Source organism: Sinohyriopsis cumingii, chromosome 4, assembly GCF_028554795.1.
Source record: "Sinohyriopsis cumingii isolate HCF-2022 chromosome 4, ASM2855479v2, whole genome shotgun sequence".
NCBI lineage: Eukaryota > Metazoa > Mollusca > Bivalvia > Unionida > Unionidae > Sinohyriopsis > Sinohyriopsis cumingii.
In genome coordinates, this window is record NC_142964.1 from 10,375,277 (window position 1) to 10,397,634 (window position 22,358).

At 35.0% G+C, this 22,358-nt stretch overlaps 1 protein-coding gene across 1 annotated transcript in view; it reads right to left on the reverse strand.

Moving 5' to 3' along the window:
• The window catches only part of LOC149800611 (solute carrier family 12 member 2-like), a 202,134-nt gene that overhangs the window by 175,089 nt on the left and 4,687 nt on the right, over window positions 1–22,358 (reverse strand). The window contains exon 2 of the mRNA XM_089954605.1: window positions 11,197–11,322. Coding sequence (XP_089810731.1) covers window positions 11,197–11,322 — 126 coding nt within the window. The remainder of the gene's footprint in view (window positions 1–11,196; window positions 11,323–22,358) is intronic.

The following is a 22,358-nucleotide window of genomic DNA, read 5'->3' on the forward strand; positions in this document are numbered from 1 at the left end:
AATCAGCTACACCTTACTAATGGTGCTGTGTTGGTGGTCAGATGAGTACCATTTTCATTCAAAACCAGCTACATCTTGCTAATGGTGCTGTGTTGGTGGTCAGATGAGTACCATTTTCATTCAAAATCAGCTACACCTTGCTAATGGTGCTATGTTGGTGGTCAGATGAGTACCATTTTCATTCAAAATCAGCTAAACCTTGCTAATGGTGCTGTGTTGGTGGTCAGATGAGTACCATTTTCATTCAAAACCAGCTACATCTTGCTAATGGTGCTGTGTTGGTGGTCAGATGAGTACCATTTTCATTCAAAACCAACTACACCTTGCTAATGGTGCTGTGTTGGTGGTCAGATGAGTACCATTTTCATTCAAAATCAGCTACACCTTGCTAATGGTGCTGTGTTGGTGGTCAGATGAGTACCATTTTCATTCAAAGTCAGCTACACCTTGCTAATGGTGGTGTGTTAGTGGTCAGATGAGTACCATTTTCATTCAAAATCAGCTACATCTTGCTAATGGTGCTGTGTTGGTGGTCAGATGAGTACCATTTTCATTCAAAACCAGCTACATCTTGTTAATGGTGCTGTGTTGGTGGTCAGATGAGTACCATTTTCTTTCAAAACCAGCTACACCTTGCTAATGGTGCTGTGTTGGTGGTCAGATGTGTACCATTTTCATTCAAAACCAGCTACATCTTGCTAATGGTGCTATGCTGGTGGTCAGATGAGTACCATTTTCATTCAAAATCAGCTACACCTTGCTAATGGTGCTGTGTTGGTGGTGACATGAGTACCATTTTCATTGAAAACCAGCTACATCTTGCTAACGGTGCTGTGTTGGTGATCAGATGAGTACCATTTTCATTCAAAATCAGCTACACCTTGCTAATGGTGCTGTGTTGGTGGACAGATGAGTACCATTTTCATTCAAAGTCAGCTACACCTTGCTAATGGTGCTGTGTTAGTGGTCAGATGAGTACCATTTTCATTCCAAATCGGCTACATCTTGCTAATGGTGCTGTGTTGGTGGTCAGATGAGTACCATTTTCATTCAAAGTCAGCTACACCTTGCTAATGGTGCTGTGTTGTTGGTGGTCAGATGAGTACCATTTTCATTCAAAATCAGCTACATCTTGCTAATGGTGCTGTGTTGATGGTCACATGAGTACCATTTTCATTCAAAACCAGCTACATCTTGCTAATGGTGCTATGTTGGTGGTCAGATGAGTACCATTTTCATTAAAAACCAGCTACACCTTGCTAATGGTGCTATGTTGGTGGTCAGATGAGTACCATTTTCATTCAAAACCAGCTATACCTTGCTAATGGTGCTGTGTTGGTGGTCAGATGAGTACCATTTTCATTCAAAACCAGCTACATCTTGCTAATGGTGCTGTGTTGGTGGTCAGATGAGTACCATTTTCATTCAAAATCAGCTACACCTTGCTAATGGTGCTGTATTGGTGGTCAGATTAGTACCATTTTCATTCAAAGTCAGTTACACCTTGCTAATGGTGCTATGTTGGAGGTGGTTGTTGTTGTTGTTGTAGTGAGGTTTAATGCCATTTTTCAGTACACGATAGGCTATACATGGCGGCCAGTATTACTGGTGGAGGAAGAACCCAGGAAAACCTCAGAAAGAACCACCGACCCACGAGAAGCTAATGGCAAGCTTTCTCACATACCCACATTGGCTGAATCTGAGACTCGAACCTGAGCAGACAGAAGTTGTTGGTGGTGGTCAGACGAGTACCATTTTCATTCAAAACCAGCTACACCTTGCTAATGGTGCAGTGTTGGTGATCAGATGAGTACCATTTTCATTCAAAACCAGCTACACCTTGCTAATGGTCCTGTGTTGGTGGTGGTCAGATGAGTACCATTTTCATTCAAAGTCAGCTACACCTTGCTAATGGTGCTGTTTTGGTGGTCAGATGAGTGCCATTTTCATTCAAAATCAGCTAAACCTTGCTAATGGTGCTGTGTTGGTGGTCAGATGAGCACCATTTTCATTCAAAATCAGCTACAATTTGCTATGAATATATTAGTGTTTAACTGAAAACCTGATGTCAATAAGACCATTCTTTTCAGACAAGTTAGCCATATAAATATTTTTTGGATGGCCAACAAAATTGCCATTTTGGTGGTTAGATCGACATCATTTATACACAGGAACAACAATATACTGACAAACAATGTAAGATGTTTTACTTTTAAATGTTCATATATGGCTGTTTATTTGAATGAAGAAACGATTACAAAAAATGTCACATTCTGACATTGTATACTAGAATTGTTTTCAATGACAAATTACATATAGTAATAAGAGCTTTTATGAAAACCACATGTCAATATATGACGATCAATTCATGATTTTTTTTATACATCCACCACTGATCTGTACCATTTTCACTTAAGACCAACCAGATATCATAAAAGTTTCAGTGAAAACCTGAAGTCATGGACTTTGACCTTGACCTTTAGTGAATACCAATGTTTACAAAAACCATCTGTTCTGTTTTCCATGTTGCCAGTTATAATGAAGGTCTACTATGTACTATTTGCCTTTAGAACTAACTGTATATCATAACAAGTATTTCAGAGAAGCAACAAAATTTTCAAGATGGCCACACAATGAAGGTCTAAGTAGCCCCATTTATTTAGGACCAATTACTAGTCATTATAAGCAGTCTAAACAGATGTGCAAGTGGTAATAATTTCATTATGGGTCAACTGAAGATTGGAACAGTCTTTCTATCAAGATTTCATATCAATATAATCGTTTGAAAGGAAGGAGCAGCAATTACAAGATTTTCAAGATGATTGCCATATTGGAAGTCAAAACAGCACCATTTTCACTTAGTCTTCTTCTGAAACTCCTATGACTATTTGACCATGCATTCACCAAGGTTAATGATAATATGACTTTCAAAATGGCTATCATGTTTGGATCATTTTCATTTAGGACTAACTAGACAACATCAACACTCATCTGATCAAAAACTCATGTCAAAATGACTTTCCATTTATGATCAAAATCCCATGTCAATGTGACTTTCCATTTATGATGACAACCCCATATCAAAATGACTTTCCATTTGTGATCAAAACTCCATATCAAAATGACTTTCTAATTTTTGATCAAAACCCAATATCAAAATGGCTTTTCATTTATGATCAAAACCCCATTTCAAAATGACTTTATAATTAAAAAAACCATTTCAAAATAACTTTCCATTTATGATCACAACCCCATATCAAAACAACTTTCCATTTATGATCAAAACCCCATGTCAAAAGCGACTTTCCATTTATGATCAAAACCCCATTTCAAAATGATTTTCCATTTATGATTTTAAAAAAAAACATGTCAAAATCACTTTCCATTTATGACCACAAACCCATTATCAAAATGACATTCCATTTATGATCACAACCCCATATCAAAACAACTTTCTATTTATGATCACAACCCCAAGTCAAAATAACTTTCCATTAATGATCACAACCCCATATCAAAGTGACTTTCCATTTATGATCACAACCCCATATCAAAGTGACTTTCCATTTATGATCACAACCCCATATCAAAGCAACTTTCCATTTATGATCACAACCCCATATCAAAGTGACTTTCCATTTATGATCACAACGCCATATCAAAGTGACTTTTCATTTATGATCACAACCCCATATCAAAACAACGTTCCATTTATGATCACAACCCCATATCAAAATGACTTTCCAATTAAGAGTAGTAGCATTAAAAAAACAAGATCTTCAAGATGACTGCCATAGCACCCATACTGAACAAGAGATGTAATAATAATAACAAATTTTAGGTGACCAACTAGATATCATAGCAAGTCTTTTAATATGTATGACCACCTATTCAGGTGGATTAGCAAGAACTTTTCAAGATGGCCACTGTGGTAGCCATACTGTATGTCCTACTGGCACCATTTTCCATTTTCTACTAAATGTAGCTAGGCCAAGGGATGGCTGTCTGTGTAAGGTTCATGGCAATCGTGTAAGTAGTTTAAGACAAGTTGGGAAAGGGGGTGATCCACAGATATTACACACTTCTGACAGTTATGGGTTTAAGGTGAAGTTGTTTGCATTTGCAACATGGAGGATGGACAGAATGTTTGCTATATCTCTGTATTACTTTTCAAATAAGTTGTTTATTGACATTTTAGTTCAAGGTCTAGCCTTACTTACAAAAATTAGAATGTTTTAGCAGCAAACTTTGACCTACACCATGTGCATTTGATTGTGTCTTAGGTTTTTATATCTGGTTGTGATCAACAAAATTCTATATTAATATTCTATATTAATAATGTATCAGTCTTTGTGGAACCACTTTAAGTTGTGTTCAGACATAATTTGAGAAGAATCATTTATTCAGTTCATTCACCGGAATTACTCAAAAGCTTACTGAATGGATTAACACTATTTTGGGATTACCGTAAATTGATTCAAATACATTCTGGAGTACAACATTTTTGTAGATCAAGACTGTTGGCACATCAGGACATTCAAGGTTGGAATTCATTTGGACTTTTGATAGCACTTTCATGACTATTTGGGATGTAATTTACAATACTGCAAGTTCCCTTAAAATTTTAACTTTTTAGCCTAGAAAATTAAATTCTGCACTAAATTTTACAAAACCTGAGGGTTTCACTTTCTTTCTGTTACTTAGTTTAGAACAACAGATTCATAATGGCACTAACAGGGCATGGTTGACCCTTGAGATTATTTATTGACTGGTCTCAATGACCCAGAACATTATCAGGGTATGCAAACTTGAAACTAAACGTAATGTGCAAAAACTTCTTTCTTCATATAAGGTGTACAATGAAAATAGCCTCTAACCTCCAGATCCCAGAATCTAAAGACTTGTTTATTTGCCAAAATGACAACCATCTACAAGGTAAGGATGGGGAACTTACTGTACAAGAACTAAACTTATTCTGCATGAACAACACTGAATCTTCCATAGCTTAAATACAAGCCATCCACAAATTCTGACAAAGGTATATGGTCTAGAACTAACGTTATGAAGCAAATACCATCTGTCTTTGGCCATTGAAAGTGACCTTAATCTTCAACATTTTGACCCAAAAATCAATAGGCTTCTGTCTTAACCAACATGTCAGTCATCCACAAACTCTGATGAAGGTACATGGTCAAGAACTGAAATTTCTTTGCAGAAAACATGTTTCTTTTACTCTTGCCTTTTGACCCCAACATTGGTAGATTCTTCCTTGCTGTTTTTGTAAGCCATCCACAAATATTGTTCATGGTCTGTGATGCAGAACTAATGTTTCTGTGCAGAAAACATTTCTATTCTTTCAGTCAGAGGCATTGACTTTTGACCTTTTCACCCCAAGATTGATTCTCATTTCCCTTACACTTAGTTCAAGCCATCCACAAAGTTTCTTAACTGTGGTTGATGGAGACCTCACATTATTGTACAAAAATCACATTACTTCTTTCTGTAATAGTGACCCTGACATTTGACATTTTGATCCTAAAATCATCTGTCTTCCTCTTTACCCCAAGTGCAAGCTGCCACAAATTTTGGTAACTGTTGATGGAGGAAAACTTGAGTGATTGGTCAAAAACCATTTGTCTTCTTTCAGTGAGTGATCAAGACCTTGGGTGTTCTGACCACTAAACTGTATCTGCTTCTTTCTAATTCCAATTGCAAACCATCCACAAAGTTTGCTAGCTGAGGATGGAGGTGAGCTATAGTTATTGTGCAGAAAATAGATGTTCTCTTTCAGTCATAGTGACTTTGACCTTTTCACAACAAGATTTATAGTTCTTTTTTTCCTTTATCCCCAAGTGCAAGCCATCAACAGAGATTGATAAGTGTAGATGATCGTTTACTTGACATATCAAAAAGAAACAAAACTGGTAATGGGTTGATATCATAACACTATACACTCAGTCTGATTGCAGGCATATAAAATACTTTGTTTATTTTAAGTGTTCAATCTTGAAACGAAACACACATTATGTATGTCAGGCTGAAATTAGACGATTTAAGCCAGAAAATTATAAATCCTAGGCTTCCACAATGATAAACTTTGAAAATGTAAAGCATGACATATTTGAGAATAAATAAGAAAGCTCTTAATAAAAGAATATTTATATACATGCAATTTTGCCATGAATTTTACAAATTCTAGGCAGAATTATGTTGCCATGGCAACCAACTGTCATCCCTTGCATGTTGAAATAAAGCAAACTTAATACCCATCCTGTGTTTAAAACAAATTATCCACTACAAAGAAGATTATTATTGTACATCAGGTACAATCAATAAGGATGTCAAATTACTGACCAAACATAATTTCTAAGCAATCTAGGCACTTCAACCTAAAAACTACATGTATTATGCCGTAGAGGGTCAAGTGACTGCGGAAGGTAGTGCATGATGGGAAATCAAAGTAAAATAAGAGGGCCTCCAACAGGGAGCTGAAAATATGTATTATACATGAAGGTTATTGATTATCATCATGAAAACTTTGTTTTCCCAAGAACTCAATTTGTCAATTTTACACTTCACCAAAGGCCACTAAAAATGTAAGAAGTTGTCACAAAATCAATGTAATTTATTTTCACATATATCAATTGGCTATGTAAAATCTGCAAGAAATCTAATACAGATTCAGCTTACATGCAGCACACCATATAGACCCAGTATACATGTAGCACACCATACAGACTCAATATGCATGTAGTATACCATACAGACTCAATATGCATGTAGCATACCATACAGACTCAATATCCAGGTATTATACCATACAGACTCAATATGCATGTAGTATACCAGACTCAATATGCATGTAGTATACCATACACTCAATACCCTGGATTTAAAATACAAGGTAACCAATTTATCAAGCATGACTGAGTATGACCAGAAATATCTCAGGATCTTGTCCTAAATTATATAATTATTTTCTATACATTTAAAACAAACAAAACAAAACACAATGACATTAAAATAATAATGACCTTATTTAAAGAGGGTAACACAATTAGCTAAGAACTAATTTACCTTGAGGCCCTCATACAAAGGAATTTATTTATTTTAGCTGCATCTCTGAAGCCACTGGATATATTGGGTTTGGAAGAAGGAAATAGGGTGGGCATTTCTAATCTCAACTGGAATACTATTCCAGAGCAGAGTTGCAGAGTATTGGAAACTTTTTTAAAATAACTCCTTATTTGGTTTGGGAATTTTATACCGTTTGGTAGACATGGATCGCAGGTGGGGAATATTACCAGGTAGCCTATACTGGAATAGTGATTGTAAATATTCAGGAGCACTATTATGGAATATCCTGTACATTAATTTGGCTTTTCTCAAACAGATTCGGTCTTTAATAGGTAATATTTTTAACTTACCAGCCATATTTTCCTTGCTTTCCTTCTGGACTGATATTAGCCCAAATGCTCTTTTTTGAAGATGTGCCAGCTTTGCTATGTTTTTATCCTTTGAATTACCCCATACTGTATTACAGTAGTCTAAATAGGGTTGTATGTAACTGTTATAAAATAGGTTTCTGTACCTTTCAGGGAGAAAATGTCTTATCCTACTGAGAAGCCATAAACTTGAATTGACTTGTTTTTACTGATATGTTTGATATGTTCAATCCAAGATAGGTTATTATCTACCATAACACCAAGTAGTCTATCATGACAGACCATTTGCAAATTATTATCCTTCCATGTCAGACATAGTTCATCACTATCAAGATTTGTCCTTCTTTGCCGTGTTGAGATAAGTAATATTTTAGTTTTACCAGTATTTACCACCATGCCATTGCATGTGCACCAGTTTTCCAGCTTGTTTAGGGCATTCTGTAAAGAAATTTTGAGTTCATGCTTTGTGTTTTGGATGTCTGACAATGTTGTGTCATCTGCACAGAGATCTGTAGATGATATTGAGTCTCTTAGTAAAAGTGGTAGGTCATTAATAAATAACTGAATGTAACTTATTAAATACTTATAATAATGGCACAGTCAGTCTTATGGGTGCAAAAGCAAAACACTTTCCTCCAAGTACTGCCCTTGAGTTTTCAATCAACTTCTATTTCACCCCTATTTTTACAGAGAAACATCTTTTGGTTTTATTTTTAAGGCTACTTAAGCTGAATCCCATTTGCATGACAATTATGTCATTAGAAACCTGGCTGCATCAAAAGAGTCTGAAAACAAGGCATTTCTAATTTATTATACTTCCTCCCATGACTACTTAGATGTTCTGGTCGAAAATGTCTTTTTTTGGCAGTAAAAGCAACTCTTTTGATGAAATGTTTACCTCCAGTCTGAGTTACCACCCTTACATTTGAATGAATCATGAACGCTCAATTTGCATCAAGACCGATGCACATCAAAATGAATCATCAATGTGTCTTATGTACAGCAACATTTAAACATCACCAACCCCTAGAGTGACACATAAATATTATACATATAGGTTTACGGGTGTCATGCCAACAATGTAACAAAATCTTCAGAAGGAAAGATCTCAGGGAAACATAAGAAGCAACACCACAGTTCAATAGATGCCTCTTCAACTAGACCCAAAAATGGAGTTATTGGGGATACAGATATGATCTGATCCAATTCAATTACATCTGTCTGTATCCAATATTCCAAACACTATAGAACCATCTCTTAGGAAGGATACTCTTCTGATGACATAATGAGTCCTACATTGTACTGGAACATAACGCTAGTCAAGACAATAATACTCAATTCAACCTTTACCTCCCCAAACAGCTTTGGAAAACATATGCCATTCAAGAATTCAATCAATGATGTTACAGTCTCATAATCCCTTCAAGACTTGTCTTTAATAAATAATTTGATAAACCCAGTGGACATAAAAAATAACCACTAATCAATATAATATTATTGCAGTTTTATGTTTATCAATGCAGTCTGAAAATAAGTATACTGACAATATAAATGTCAAATGACCAATAAATGCCCCTGCACCAGCAGCGACGTGTATATAAACTTTTCACTGACTAGACTGTGATTAGTTGGAGAAAAAAAAGAATCAAGAAGACCAATTCCCTTTAATGAGTTACAAAGATAATGAAACCAGCCAGGGACCTGGGGTGGGGTGACTATACCATCCCAGTAGATGGTTGAGAAACATGACTTCCAAAAGGGTAACAAGCCCAGCCAAATAGATGCAAGATCACATCATTAGTATGCATGGACTTCGCTCATTATCAATCTCATAATGATATAATATTTTGGCAAGCACAAACATTGTAAGTTTGATTAAAAAAATCTGAAATATAGCCTCCAGAGTGGTAACAAGGTCATTCAATCAGGTACATGGTCACCTCATTAATATCCATAGATCTCATTATCAAACTCATCTGTCATGTTGTGCATTTAATTTCTGTACATGATTTACATTGGAATGATCACTTGTAAATAACACTGCTTGCTATTTTTTGTCAAGGACTGTCAATTCTATTTTAAGATAATGAGCTATAAATCAGTTGTTTACTTCTGGTTGAGTTCTATACTCTGCCCTGATTGTAACCTTAAAACGTTAAAGAAAACGAACCTGTGTACACAATTTGGAATAATTGTCTGATTCTGTGGTTTAAGTATTACAAGACATGAAGTGGGGAGGTAATGTGACATTTCCAGTGGAAATGGATTGTAACATCAACTCATAAGGATATATATCAGAAGAAAGAAGTAAACTGTTTTATTCCTATTTTTGTTTTTAATTTTTATATCAGTCTTATTAGTTGTGTTTACTTATAATTTAAAACGATTTATTTGTTATTTGTTGCTATTAATTATTCATTAGAATTACAAAGTGCTCAATAATTTGGGATTGTTCTGAGTTCATTAAAAAACATTCTGGATAATATCATTGTGATACATCAAGACTGTAAGCATATAGGCACAATCAAGACAATTGGTACTGAAGGGCATTCAAGATTGTAATTCATTCAGACACCACTGGAATTCATTTGGAACACTCTCTACTTTGAACTTGTAATAGTACTTTAGGAATTTAGTTTCTCTTAATTTTCATTTTATAACTTGGAGAATGAAACTGTTGAATTTTACCAATCTTTAGCTTTTGCTTTTTCTGTTACTTAGTTTAAGACCATAGAGTCAAAATGTATCTCCAGGTTCAAACATACACATGCAATATCCAATTTCACATGTACATATGATATCTCCAAATTCACATATACATGTGATATCTCCACATTCATATATACATTTGATATTTCCATATTTACAAATACTTGTCATATCTCCAGGTTCACACACAGACACACACATTATATTTCTGGGTTCACACATATGCATATACATATCTCCAGGTTCATGCATACACATGTTCCAATGAAGTACACACTCAACACATAAATGTTATTATAAAAAAAACATGTTGGCAAGAAAAATAAAGCACGTTGAGAAAACATGCAACAAATCTACACAGTAATGATCTGAAAATAACTTTTGTCTCACAAGCTTAATAATGATATTACTAGTTCTCAGGGATTCAGTATATTGTTGTGCAACTAGACCATTGCAGCTTGACATCTATATAAACAACAGATGGGCAGATTCAGTCTATATATATATGGCCCACATAATAACTAACCTCCAAGCTTCCTTTATAATTTCTCAGTTTATATACCAACAGGCTTATCTTTACACATTATTACGTAACTAGTGCAACTGTAATAGCTAACCACCCCCTTATTCTTCCAACATCCACCCCCACCCCAATACTGCAACTAAGGCATCATAATGCAAAATCTTAGATCATTCACCTGCTGCTATGACTGTGTATACTTTAGTCAGACAAATAAGTAATGTCACTGTATCTGAAACTTTTGCACATCTGACCTTTGACCACTTCTTAGTGACCTCTTGAGTGGAAACCAAGGATGACACACCTCTAACAGACAGTGTGTAACATAACTACAAGGTTTTGTGAACCTAGACCAAGATGTTTAGGAGATGTGATAATGGACAGATGCTGCAGTCAGAGGTACAAGAATATCCCCTTGCTAAGGCATGGAAGTATCCCCCAGTTGTTCAGAAGGAGATGTGGTAATGGACAGCTGGATGCACAGATGGAGGTACATGAGGTACTGAATGGAAAGTTACATACAAAAACACCCTGAATCCATCCAAATTTGTATGCGACTTTCTCCTCCACGTTGCCCCTCTCTACATCTTCTGTATCCTTCTGTTTCTCCAGCTGTTCTATCAGTGGTTGCATAGGTTTGGAGATGTCCTGTGATAATTTAAAGAAAAAAGAAATTAAAAAAACAACATCATAATTTGATGAATTATTACCATTGCAAATTTCCAAACATTTCTTACACTTTTCAATTTTCACAGCCTAATTTGCAAGATTCAGTTTTGACCCAGCCTGTCTGCACCCAAACCCTTGTACCTGAAGTCATAACTACATTTGGGTTGAAATATGTTGACCATTGATGCGAGCATCTTACAATAAGAGTGTTAGTTTTGTAAACAGGAAACCAATTGGGCATCGTATCAATCATCTAGTACTAGAACAAAGGTAAGCATGTGAAAATAAATTCATACATGTTGTGTAACTGGAATGAAAAGAAATGTTTCGAAATCTGTTCCAACATTTGTCTATCTGGCCTAAAAATAGTATTTCTCATGTCAGGCTGAAATATTGGAATGGTTGGTTGGAAAACAGTTTTTAAAACTCATTTATCCCTGACATTTATTGAAAGTGATCCACAGTTGCATGATCCATTTTTATTTATTTGTGAAAAAGACTTTTGTCAGTATTAGTCAGCAGTACAATGTTTTACAATAGTTAGATATATAATCTAATAATTACTAAATAGATATATACACTCTATATAATTACTAAATAGATATATACTCTAATAATTACTTAATAGATATATACTCTATATAATTACTAAAAAGAGATATACTCCAATAAAATTACACACACACACACACACACACACACACACACACACATATATATATATATATATATATATATATATATATATTTATACTCTAATTATTACTTAACATATATACTCTCTAATAATTCCTTAATAGATATATACTCTATAATTACTTAATATAAACCTTCTACATAATTACTTAATAGATATACCCTCTAAATAAATACCTAATAAATTTATGCTCTCAAATAATTACTTAATAGATATATACTCTAATAATTATTTAACAGATATATACTCTATATAATTACTTAATAGATATATACTCTAATAATTATTTAACAGATATATACTCTATATAATTACTTAATAGATATATACTCTAATAATTATTTAATAGATATATACTCTATATAATTAGTACTTAATAGATATATACTCTAATAATTACTTAATAGATATATACTCTATATAATTAGTACTTAATAGATATATATTCTAATAATTATTTAATAGTAAAGCTGTACCGATGTCACTTTTTGCCGAGTATGCCGATACCGCATATAGCCGATTATTAAAATTGCCAATACCGATTATGAGACCAATTATTTTATTATTATTTGTTTTATAACAATGACTTGTTCAGAAACATAAAACTATTAGTGTAATGCAAGCAGGTATTTTGCTGTGTGAGTTATAACAAGGTTGTTTATGCGTTAAGTGAATTTGAACTTCTATAATAAAAAAAACAGAAACTGGATAAGAAGTATATTTCTATTTATAGATAACAACGGTCACACAAACATAAAACTTGAAAAACTTAAAAACTAACACTGATATAAAACTTATGGTTTGCCAATTCAAGATATAAATGAATGAAAATGTATGAAGCTAGTCTTGTAACTTACGTTCAGTGATGCAGGTCACCATTACTAGATTTCAATAAATGACTAAACAATGTTAATAACGATAGCCCAAAAACAATTAAAATTAATAATAAGAATACTTTAAGACTAAAGTCACTGTATGCTGGGTGCAACTTGTATTTAAGCAACAGTAACATTTCTCCCTTCTCGCCGAGTAGCGATCCACGACGATCCGAAAAAAATCTGGCCACCCCACTAAACAGCTGCTTGCTTGGAACACTTGAAGCTGGTGCAGACAAATAGCATCTAGCTAATTTGGCCAAGTAGGAGAACTGAAACCTGTGAGTGTTCCACCAGCCGTATATGTCTTCTTGTTGCAACAGAGGGCTGGCCAGATACAGTTCAAGTATCACGTCAACGGCATCATCCACGTAGATTGTTTTGTTGACGGTACGGACAGGGTCATCACAGGCCACAGAAAACGAATCCCGGAGACGTGACATTGATGGTCCAGTGGCATTTGTTTCAGTTTTTCTTTTTTCAGTTTGGGGTTCTTCCTGCTTGTCAGCTGACGCAACTATGATGAACTCTGCTCTAAAAGCCATTCTTTGGATCTGGTCACAAATAATTCTTCGCTGAATAGGCGATGTTTGAATCGTGGATCCTAGATGGTGGCCAACACAAGCTTCTTGTTGCTGGCAACATCAGCAAAGCATGTGTTCAGTGACGTCAACATTTAACAGCGCATTGTCTGAATGCCTTGACTCGCTTCATGCTCTCGAGCCAGCACCATTCGGAGCATTTTCAGCATAGAAAGAATGACAGATACTGATGTTTGGCTATCACTTACTTCCTTGGTAATGTCGAAGAATGGGCCTAATGTGTCCACAGTATTGTTAATCAAGACCCACTATTGGGCTGTTAGGCTAGGCAGGTCATAGAGAGTAGCTATAATGAAACCAACATATTGTATGTAGAATTTCAGCGTGTCTGGACATCCTGGACGAGTTTTATTTTATGGGCAACGCCAAATTTTTCCTGCCTCTCTTTGAGCTGCTGTTGTGCCAGGATGGAGTGTCAGAACTTGACTATGGATCGCGAGATCACCAAAACATCTTTGGCAGCTTGTTACGACAGAATTCCATTACTGCAGCGTGTGTGCAAAACAGCTAATGATGTTGATTTTCAGCCAGATGCATTGCTTTAATCATGTTTGCACCTCCGTCACACAGAAGAACATGGATATGAGTTTTGGGAATGTTGTATACCTCGCATAATTTGTCCAGTTTGCTTGCCAAATATTCTCCTGTGCATGATACATCGAAAGGCATTGTAGATAAAATCACCTATTTCCGGTGGAAGTCTTCCTTCAGTCAGTGTGCCATAAGACTCAACAAGGCTATGCCAATGGATGGGTCTGACTATGCATCAGAGGTAAAACTAAGGTCAGATTGGGTAGAAACTAAATCATGCGCCTTGCTTTGTACTGATTTATGCTTGTCAGGTATCAAAGATGTGGAAAAGTACTTCTGACTTGGAATTTTATAGTGCGATTCTGCCTTGGCCATCAAATGTCAAAATCCAATGTCTTCAACAGCGCATAATGGTTGCACATCTACTGCCATGAACTCTGCAATTGCTTTGTGCCAACTAATAGTTCTCAGGTCATCAAATGCAACTGGCGGCTTTTGGTCCAGCATGGCATCAATGTCAGAGTATGAGGAGTTGCTGAGGCTAACTGCGCAGTATCCTTTTCTTTTTTATCTGCCAGAAACAGGCCATGTTCGACGATGTGCTTGCAATGCAAGTGCTGGACAAGATTTGATCTCGTATAGTTTTTAGAATCCTTTCCACCTCTGGAAATGCATGTTTTGTAATTTCAGACTAAACTTGAGTGTTTCAAGTTCAACATTATACATAAGCTTGGTAGTATATTTAATAGTATACAATTACTAGGCAATATCAATAATCTAATCGATTCACACACTTGAAACAATGTTTTAAACAAGTAAGTTTCTACTAAGCTGTCCACGTGGCTGGATGGATGCACGCACCACGCTGCGAGTCGTGCGCTGAAGCAGCTCAGCAGCTGGTGTATCCAGGGGTAATGTCTCTGGCACTGGCATGCCAATACCATTGCTGCATAATATTGTCAGCATTCAGCTGCTCCAGCGTGACACTGCTATTCGTTGATTAGCAGCATTGCAGGACTGACTAAAGAACAGATTAACTATAGTGAGTCATAGTTTCATAGTAGTTGGAAATTTTGCTAGCTATCTAATCTGCCTAGCTATCTGCTAATGTGCATGCTGGAATTTCAACAGCCACGCAAGGCTTCATTGGCTGGTTGGCGGCTGTGATTGGGAAGAGTGCATGAATGTTTTTTTTTTGTTTTGTTGTGTGCAGACAATCAGCGGTAGTTTACAGCAAGTGTGCTAAAAAGCATTTAGTTTTAATAATATACTGTCTTTCAATTAACCCCCAAATCAAATGTTTATTCCTTAATTTCCACTATTTAACTCTGATTTAAAATTCAAGCCATGGCAAGATGAATGTTATGAGTGAATTTATATTTTGGAAATTTGTTTACATTGGCACCGAGTTTTTATGCCAATACCGATTATACCAATTGTTCTAATAATCGGCCCGATCATGAGTATGGCCATTTAATCGGTACAGCTTGATTTAATAGATATACACTCTATATAATTACTTAATAGATATATACTCTATTTAATTACTTAATAGAAATATACTCTCTAATAATTACTTAACAGATATATACTCTAAAAATTATTTAACAGATATATACTCCATATAATTACTTAATAGATATATACTCTAATAATTACTTAACAGATATAAACTCTATATAATTACTTAGTACATATTTCTCCATATAATTAACAGATATATATTCCCTATATAATTCTTTAATAGATATATACCCTCCAATAATTACCTAATATATATATATATATATATATATATACTCTCTATATAATTACTCAGATAATTTGCATTCGTCTAATGCAACCTGCTGTAAATTTAAACCAAACATGATTATCAAAGAGCATGCGAAATTAGACATTACCAAATCATGATTTTTAACCTAACTCTGGAATGCACAAAAATAATAGAATAAATAGTAAGCATCTAAATGATCATGATTGCTAATATTGCTACCAATGAATGAAATTAAATGTGTTACAGCTGCAACACTCATTAAGTCCAGAATTGGCTTTTTGGATTTTTTATTTTGTATTCTGTTTTATGGCTGGAGGACTCATTTCAAAACACAAAACTGGTTATACTCGAAAGGCCTGTTCACAGGTTATGATACATGATTTAAGCAGCAAACAAATTCCATTGTAAAGACTGTGTAACTCACATACAGTTGTACACCTGAAATCTACCCATTTGAAAAATGAACTATTTTTTAAACTTTATTTTAAACTAAAACATACATTTTAAGTGTTATCCACAAATCACAGAAAAAATCGGGAACCAGTCAACCGGGGGACCAGAAATATTATACTGGTGCAATGATGACTATGACTGAGTAATCTGCTTAACAAGCAAAAGGGATTGTATCATTACTTACAGTTTACCAATAAATCAAATATGTACTAAATCATAATACAAGGAAGGATACTTCTTTCATTTCTTCTATATCAATTTAGGAACCAGCACTAATATCTCAGGCTACACTTTCAAGTGGTGCAATATCCTTAGGACCATTGTTTAGCTCAAGACATTCAACTTTTCAGACCTACATCAAATTGTACCCACCATCCCATCTTTAATTACTGATGATGATCATTTGTAAAAAACTTGTTTACTTGGATCTGAGTTTAGGACATTGTTTTTTCTTTCTTTGGAAAAGCCCTGGTCTACCTGATCATTGTGATGTTGTTTGCCTAAGTTTAAGGAAAAGACCTAACTATGTTTACAATTTAGAATATTATGGAAATGAACTTCTGACCCACATCCTGGTCATCTTATTGTGTTTTTGTTACATAAGGTTGTTTTCATCAAAATTATTCCTACCTGTCAGCTCAGTTTATTTTCAGATTTAATTTGGAGGGAATCTTTTAAATTAATTATTGTAATTACAAAGTGTTCACTGATGCATGGACTAAATCACCATTTTGGGGCTTATTGTGAATTTATTCAAGGTCATTCTGGATAATATCATTATTATACATCAAGAATGTTGGCATATTAGCTCATCCAGGACTAATGGCACATAAGCTCATTCAATACTGGAATTAATTTGGAACACTATATACTTTTGGACTTCTGACAGAACCTTTATGATTATTTGGGATTCCATTTGCAATACTGGGAATTTCTTTTTAAATTTTCACTTTGAATTCTAGGGAAATAAATTAATTTTTGAATTTCACTAAACCTGTATTTGCTTCTTCTGTTACTTATTTTAAGACCATAGAGTCAAAACACTGGTTCATGTTCAACAGTTGCTGTTTTATTATACAATGAAGAGTATATTATATAAAATAATATGTACATGTTTTGTTATTTTTAAATCCCTTTAAAACATGTTAATTTATGTCAAATCTTCAGGTTTAGAAGACAATCTTTTGATCAAAATTTGTAAATTTCCTGATCTCATGTCCTGGTTCTGTCAGATGTATGGGTTACTTCCCTTGCTATATTAAACAAACTGCTAGTTTGTCCTCCACATAGGTAGAAGGGTCAATCAGATGCAAGATTATCTCATTAATATGGATGGATCTCACTCATTATCAAAACTAATCAAGATCTTGAATGATACAAGCCCACATATCAAGTTTGATAAAAATCAGATCAAAAATGTGGTTCCACAGTGGCAACATGATTAGGCAATCAGAAGCATAATCTCGTACTTAGCATGCATGGATCCAACTCATCTGATAGCTTAATGCAGTCTTTCCAACAAATATTTGTGAAAAAAATAGAGATAAAGTAGAGAAACTTCATTAAAAAACAGTAGGGATAAAGTAGAGGAAAATAAGAATATTTTATAAAGAAAAATAATACGAAATTTGTGCACATACAAGTTATTGAAGCAATAAAACCTTTATTTGACTTATACTGTACCTTAGTAAACTTGATCAAAAGCATTCTTTGTATTGCATAATTGCTGTCTCTTTAGTCCAGATTGCTCTATCTCATACCCTAATATTCTTAAACATCCAGCCCCATATTACCAAGAACCTATCTCATGCCTCAATCTTCTTAACCATCAACTCCCTTATTATAAACACCCTATCTCATATTTCAATCTTCTTAACCATCAACTCCCATACTGTAAACACCCTATCTCATATTTCAATCTTCTTAAACATCAACTCCCATATCAACAAGATCTTATATCATGCCATAATCTACTTAAACATCAACTCCCATATCACAAACACCCTAGGTTATGCCTCATTCTTCTTAAACATCAACTCCCATATTGCAAATACCTATGTCATATCTCAGTCTTCTTAAACATCAACTCCCATATTGCAAATACCTATGTCATATTTCAGTCTTCTTAAACATCAACTCTCAAATTTCAAATACCTTATCTCATAATTCAATCTTCTTGAACATCAACTCCCATATCAACAAGATCTTATATCATGCCATAATCTACTTAAACATCAACTCCCATTATCACGGGGGCCCCCAAGTGGCCAAGTGGTCTAAAGCACTCTACGTTACGGATCACTGCCACCTCACCTTTGTCTGCGTAGGCTCGAGTCTCGGATTCGGCCAATGTGGGTATGTGAGAAAGCTTGTCAGTACCTTCTTGAAGGTCAGTGGTTCTTTCCGGGGTTTTCCCAGGTTCTTCCTCCACCATTAATACAGGCTGCCCCAACTCCCCCAATGTCACAAAGACCCTACCTCATGCCTCAGTCTTCTTAAATATCAACTCACATATTACAAAGATTCTATCTTATACCTCAATCTTCTTAAATATCAAGTCCAACATCACAAAGACCCTATCAGTATGCCACTATGGTCTTAAAATAAGTAATAGAAAGGAGTGAGAAGCAACAAGCTTTGTATAATTCAACAAATAATGTACTTTACTAAAAAGTAAAGGAGCAGTAGAAGAATGGTCTGAAGGAAGGTTTTGGCAAGACAAGGAGTTATCTAAGCAAAGACTTTAGGACTGCCAACAGCATTGTTTCAAACTCCAACTCTGATCTTGATGTTACTGGGAATGAATTATTGTTTGTATATGATGTCCCCAAATTTGCCACAAAGAAAACCATCAAGAAATTTGTTTTTTGTGTGGTCAATGTGATTCTAGTCAGAGAGAACTTGAGGTGAATTTTTCAAAACAAATTCTACATTTACATAAGAGTTTAATGCTGCAGCTGTACAGAAGGTCCCCTTCAATGACCCAGTATCACCAGACCTAGTTGCTCTACATCCAACCAAGTGGCATATACAGACACCAGACCTATTTTGAGGCTTGCAGCAAGAGTTTCTTCCCCAGCTGACGCTGCAAACCTCAAATGTTATGTATTTGATTTAATTTATATTTAATTAAATTGATTGTAAGTTTTAAAATCTTTGTATTATTTAATTTCATTATATGTCAAAATAATGTAATTTTGTTAACTAGGAATTTGAGATTTTCCAGAAACTAGCTTGGCTTAAGAATTAGTTATAAAACCGAACGTTGTATCTTATGCTGACCTATTTCCTGGCCTTGATTGAGGGTCAAGTAAACAACAACTTTTTTTATTCAGTTTTGGTGTGTGAATGGTGGAGGTGAAAATGAGGCTGTACTGTGCTACGTACCATTAGACTTGTAGATACCTTCTAAATCATTCTAGAATGTGGTCATGTAACCCTCATCCAGGAATCGGTTTTGCATCTTAAGTTACTGTATAACCTTTGTTTATAGAGTGGGAAGTGGCAAATTTCTGGTGATCTAACAAGAATACATTAGTTGAGACCAGAGAACCATTAATTAGATTTACTGAGACAGGCACGTATGATATCGCCATACTACCGTGTACGGTAATGTCCTTCAGAGGGAGAATTTTGTTCCTAATTAAGCATTTGTTTATACAGCAGCCAGACGGACTATTAGGGACACGGAAAACTTCATTTTCATGGTAAAATTGTCACCATTGAGAAATCACAGAAACTGTTACTCAAACTACCTGGTCCTGACCCTGACTTTGGCGCCTCTGGAAAAAGGCGGCAGAGATATTTGATTCTGATTGGTTACGTTAAATAAGGGGCGTGTTTCCCACACAAAATTTTCTAGGTTTTAAAAATTGCCACTTCAGAAATTCTAATCAGTCTAAGCTTTTCCTATAAGAAGAAAGCCAAAAAGTAGGACTCCTTGGGATTTGCAAGAAATTCCTTGTAAAAGAACTGCTGTCCAAAGGGGACTATTGTTGAAAGGAACCGACGAAATAATTTGCCGATTAGAGGGAGGAACGTTGAAAGCAAAGGTAGTGTGACAATTCTATGTAATTTGTTGATGCCATATATAATGCTTTGCTGAAGTTATTTACTTGTAGTTGCATGAACCTTTTTTCTACATTCGTGTAATAATTTGCTTTATGAAGTATAACTGTGTTGAGTTTATGCATAGGAAGTCGTACATTAATCTTCTTTAGATAAGTTTGATGAATTGTTTGAATTTGTCATCTTGTTTACATAAGAATTATGTTCCAAGAATTTAATACATTACATTAGTTAATATGATTACGAGAATCTGTGTGACTTCGCCGAATTTAGAAGATTCCACGTATGATTAAGAATTAGTGTGTATTGACTGAAATGATTTAGTAATTGATTGATGTGATGTATCCTATTTATTTGCTGTGTAAATTGAGGCTGGCTCAGAACCCCAGGCCTCACATATGTTTTAATGTGTAAGGTCAAGGTGTAATGAATTAGCCATTTGACTAACTAGGGTCATTATAGAACATGTGGAGTCGATTGATAGCCTTAGCATCTGTCAAGCACTGATAGTAAAATCTGATAACGAGGGAGAATAATGAAGAATTAACTGTTTCATAAATAATGGGAAATTTAGGTTGTCTCTATTTATATTTATTTAAAAGGGAGAAAATAGCTCCTGAGACATATAATCCTGAGACGTATTATCCTGAGACGCATTATTCTGGGACGTATGATGTGATGTTATTCTGAGACGTATACTGAGAAGTATAGAGAGAAGTGCAGGGAGACATATAATCCTGTGATGCAATCCTGCGACGTATTAATTTCTGAAACGTATTCTGAGAGTATCCTGAGAAGGATGGTGGAAAGTATCATCCCGAGATCCAAGCGTCTGAACAGCTACAGTGGCAGCAGAACTGAGGACGAACAGGTTATGCAATTGTGCAAGACGTTGACTTCGATTGTTCACTCGATCCTATGATGAACTCAATCTATCAGTAAACAGATCTGCTATTTTATTTAAATCTATTTACGTTTTCTTTGTATTTTGGTGAAAGTTTAAATTTCTAAAAGCATATTCCTGATGTAAGGAATTTTCACTGTGTTTTTTTTTATGTAATTGATTAAATTGTTTGTTTACATGTACGGGGGCTCGTGTTGGTTTGTTCTATATACCTGCTCAGATCTCTATCTATTTCACACATAAGTTTCACCACTTATATTTATATTTACTCGAACCAGGCAATAACATCGAGGGTGGTCAACCCCTAGATAATGAAAACCAAATTTGGCGGGACACCAACCTGAGACAATTCTCCCCCATTACATAGAGATTTTTCTCAGCTGGGCTTCAAAACACTGGGATGTAAAGATTTTCGTTTTGTTGTGACTGTTTGGAATTATAATTTTTATTCAAATTATTTGGATTCTTAAAGATTAACTCTTTTTCTTGGAAATATTTGAGTGCTCATACAGAATTCTTGGACAAAGACATTTATTTAAATTTTATTCTGAAATTCAAACACTGGAACATTATTGACTGTGAAACAGCAAGAACTGTAGACATAACAGCACAAAACTAGCTACAGTATACATCATCGCCTACCATTTGGGATTTTTCGTAGGGATTCAAACTTGAATTCATTAGAATATTTCATTACTAGAACTTGTAATTCATGGATTATTTTTGGATTTGATTCTTATAACTATAAGTTTTTATTTTTTCAATTTTTAGTGTTTTTCCAGAAAAATAAATTATTTGTTATATTTTTCAAAGCTTATGTTTTCACTCTTTCTTTTATTACTGTTTATTAAACACGTAACATAACACAAGGAGGAGCTCTGGTGGCCTAGTGGTTAGAGCATCTGCCTCTGATGCGGGAGGTCGTGGGTTCGATCCCCGGTCGAGTCATACCAAAGACTTACAAAATTGGTACATTCAGCTGCCTCACTAGGCGCTCGGCATTAAGAGGTTAGTGTTAGGACTGGTCGGCCTGGTGTCAGGATAATGTGACTGGGTGGGACATCATGCTACATGTCTGCAACATGATTCCCCAGTGCTAGGCATCACTATA